Genomic DNA, 3,845 nt, shown 5'->3' with positions numbered 1-3,845 from the left:
CTCACGATTGCATCACTTAATTTTCCCGATTTGTTAGGATTGACCATTGCTAATGTTGTTCGATTCTTATACATCTAGGTGCTACTCTTCGATATAGTAGGTTCAATATAAAAGCGGCGTTATGGACAAGACTTGGAGAACTTTAAATAGGTTAAATAGTTTACACTTCTATTGCTTTATTTGAAACAAGTGCTTATTACTATGTACATATATCATTGACTATGCTGAAATTTTCTAGAGCTAGTGATGAGTATGAAGATGCTGTTGATGAATTCATCGCATTCGCTTTGGCTCCTTTGATGGATAAAACAAGCATTAGATGTCCGTGCATTAGTTGCAAAAACTTTAACCATTTGAGTCCCGATATTGTAAAAGACCATTTGATCATTGAGGGTATTGATATGACTTATGATCCTTTCGTTTTGCATGGAGAAGAAGGGCAAGTGCATGTAGTAGATGAAGGAGTTGAAAACTAGACTTTAACCTCACCGAGACTTATGAGATGCTTAAAGCGACAAATGAGAGTAATAAGAAAGAAGAGTTTTCGGTGATAAAAAAAAGCCAAATTCAAAAGGCGGTTGAGAGGAGTCTGAAAGGCCATTGTATGAAGGTTGTAGCAAGTATACGAAGTTGGAAGCAGTTGTTACGTTGTATAGCATAAAAGCTAAACATGGTTTGTCTAATAGAGGTTTTACAGAGTTTTTAGAGGCGTTGAAGGATATGTTTCGGAGGGTAATGTTATTCCAAAGTCAAATAATTCGCAAGGGGTTGTTAAGGAAGTTTGACTGGATTATAAGCAAATCGACGATGTGTAAATGATTGCATGTTATACACGGTGATTTTAAAATGATGTGAGCTGTCGAAAGTGCAAGACTACACGATGGAAAACTGATCCTCATAAAAAAAAGTACACGAAGGTTCCAAAGAAAGGTTTTGAGGTACTTTCCTATAATTCCAAGGTTCAAGAGGATGTTTCAGTCTGTCGAAATGGCAAAACAGTTGACATGGCATGCATCCAATGAGAGTACTGATGGAAACATGCGTCATCCGGTTGATAGTCCTGCATGGAAACATATTGATAGCAGTTGGCCCTCTTTCAGTGATGAAGCACGAAATCTTCGACTGGAGTTGTCTGCTGGTGGTGTCAATCCTCATCGCACTCTTAGCTCGAGGTATAGTTGTTGGCCAGTCATTTTGGAAATATATAACTTACCTCCTTGGATGTGCATGTGAAAGAAGTATTTGATGTTGACATTGATAATCCCCGGTCCTAGCCAACCAGGTAATAACATAGATGTTTATTTAAAGCCACTGATTGATGACCTGCTACTTTTGTGGACAGATGGTGTGGAAACGTATGACGCATACTGAAAATCCACCTTCATATTAAGGTCTGTTTTAATGTGGACCATTAATGATTTTCTAGCATTTGGAAACCTAGCTGGATGTGCAACAAAGGGCAGATTAGCATGTCCCAGGTGTGGCGTTAATACATGTGCAGATTGGCTAAAGCATAGCATGAAATTCTCTTACATAGGAAGTCGTAGGTTCCTTCCAGATGATCATCCATATCGTTTGAAGAAAAGTTGGTTTAATGGGATGCAAGAACACGGGGCTAAGCTAGTTCCTTTGAAGTCTGATGAGATTTTTACTCAGGTAAAATCTATAGAAAATGATTGGGGGAAAGATCCGGAAAAGAATTTGAGAGATGATTGGGGAAAACCTATAGGAAAGAAAAAAAGAAAACGTGGAAAGGGCATACAAGGTAAGCAGAAAAAAAACTGGAGGTGCAAAATTGTGGAAGAAACAATCTGTATTTTTTGATTTGCCATACTGGAGATTTCTTTTGTTAACTCATAATCTAGATGTTATGCATATAAAGAAAAACATTTGTGAAAGTTTGCTCGGAACTTTGTTGAATCTGAAAAAAAAATCAAAGGATAACCTTAAATCTAGGAAAGACTTGGAAGAAATGGGATTAAGACCTGACTTGCACCCTGTACAGAATGGGAGTAGAACTTTACTTCCCGCATCACAATGCACCTTGTCAAAGAGTGAGAAGCAAATTTTTTGTGAAAGGTTGAAAGCGCTGAAGTTGCCTGATGGGTATAGTTCCAATATATCATACCGTGTTTCCTTGTCTGATTATGCTATATATGACTTGAAGTCTCATGATTACCATGTATTAATGCAACAACTGTTGCCTTTGGCCTTGCGGAATCTCTTACCAAAAGGGCCTAGGAATGCAATTTTCCGACTCTGTTCATTCTTTAATGAACTATGTCAAAGGACTATTGATAAGGAAAAAATGGAACAAATGGAGGATGAAGTTGTAGTGACAATGTGTTTACTAGAAAGATATTTTCCTCCATCTTTATTTGACATTATGGTACACTTGACGCTTCATCTTGTGCGGGAGGTGTGCCTTGGAGGACCGGTGCAATTTCGTTGGATCTATCCCTTTGGAAGGTATTAATTTTTTTTTTATATATTTCCCTGTTATTACTACAATATATTTTAGCTAAAAGATACACCTTTTAGTTTGTAGAGTGTTGCATTCTAAACATTTGATTATTTATTGAGTATAGGTATATGAAGGATTTGAAAGCAAGTGTAAGGAATCATGCAAGGCCCGAGGGGTTCATGGCGGAATGTAACTTGGCTGAAGAGAGTGTAACATTTTTTTCCGAGCATATGAAGCGAGTTGATATTAATAATGACCAACCAAGTAGAAATGAAGACTATAATGATGAGTCCACAAAATCCAGTATTCTTGAAGGTAAGCCACTATTGAAGGGGACAATTATTACATTAACAAGAGACATGGTTGAAGCAGCACATCGTTACATTTTGTTCAATTTAGAGGAAGTTCAGCCGTACATTGAGTAAGTTAATATGTTTAATATATATATATATATATATATATATATATATATATATATATATATATATATATATATATATATATATATATAATGAGCACCTTTTTAAACAGAAGACACAAAAAAAAATGCTCATCCAAGAAACCCTAAAACACAAAGAAATGAAGGTGCTTTAGGAGCAAAGCATCTTTGAAAACGTTCGATTGAGTGGTTTAAGCTTGAGGTGAAGAAGCAGGTTTTGTTATCTAAATTTATAGAAGTTTTAATTGATGTAAGACTTTGACTTTCAATTTTTGTTTGTCTTTAGATTGAAAATGAGAAAAAAACCAAACATGTATCTGATATGTTGGATTGGCTCTCGGATGAACCTCGTTGTGATGCTTGGAGCTATAAAGGTTATTTGATAAATGGCTACCGCTTCCACATAAAGGATGGAGAAAAAGGAACTCAAAACTCTGGAGTGTCATTGTCAGCTAGTAGCTTGTGTAGGGCAAGTGCTAAAGACACCAGACAAATCGAGGAAGATGTGACATATTATGGTGTGATAAAACAGATAATTTTGCTAGATTATGGTGTTTCTCAGTACCCATTATTTAATTGTGATTGGGCAAACGTAGGAAGTGGGATCAAAGTAGAAGAGGGATTCACGTTAGTTAATCTGCATCAAAGTTTATCACACAAGCAAGACCCTTTTATCCTTGCATCCCAACCTGAACCAGTTTTCTACTCACGAGAATCACATGATAGCATTTGGTATGTGGTTTTGAAAGCACCTTCTCGTGGATTCCGTGATTTTGAATGTAGTACGAAGGAAGACCTTAGCAATGTGTCTGCACCACCACCTTTTGCAAGTGTGGAGCTAGTTAATGACAACGAAGGTGACGTAGAAGACGAAGTCTATAAGCGTCAAGATTGTGAGGGAACTTGGGTGCTACAAAAAAAAATAAATAGAGTGTAATTGTG

At 36.7% G+C, this 3,845-nt stretch overlaps 1 protein-coding gene across 1 annotated transcript; it reads left to right on the top strand.

The window, feature by feature from the left end:
- The first annotated feature begins 987 nt into the window (after positions 1-987).
- LOC147481990 (uncharacterized) lies at positions 988-2,889 on the top strand. The gene is made up of 5 exons (XM_086579146.1): positions 988-1,172; positions 1,275-1,345; positions 1,427-1,765; positions 1,866-2,469; positions 2,589-2,889. The coding sequence occupies exons 1-5, from the start codon at positions 988-990 to the stop codon at positions 2,887-2,889; spliced, it is 1,500 nt and encodes a 499-aa protein (XP_086435272.1).
- Positions 2,890-3,845: the final 956 nt, after the last annotated feature.

The sequence above is a fragment of the Coptis chinensis genome, chromosome 8 (genome assembly GCF_015680905.1).
Source record: "Coptis chinensis isolate HL-2020 chromosome 8, ASM1568090v1, whole genome shotgun sequence".
Lineage (NCBI taxonomy): Eukaryota > Viridiplantae > Streptophyta > Magnoliopsida > Ranunculales > Ranunculaceae > Coptis > Coptis chinensis.
This window is presented reverse-complemented; position numbering and strand designations above follow the sequence as displayed.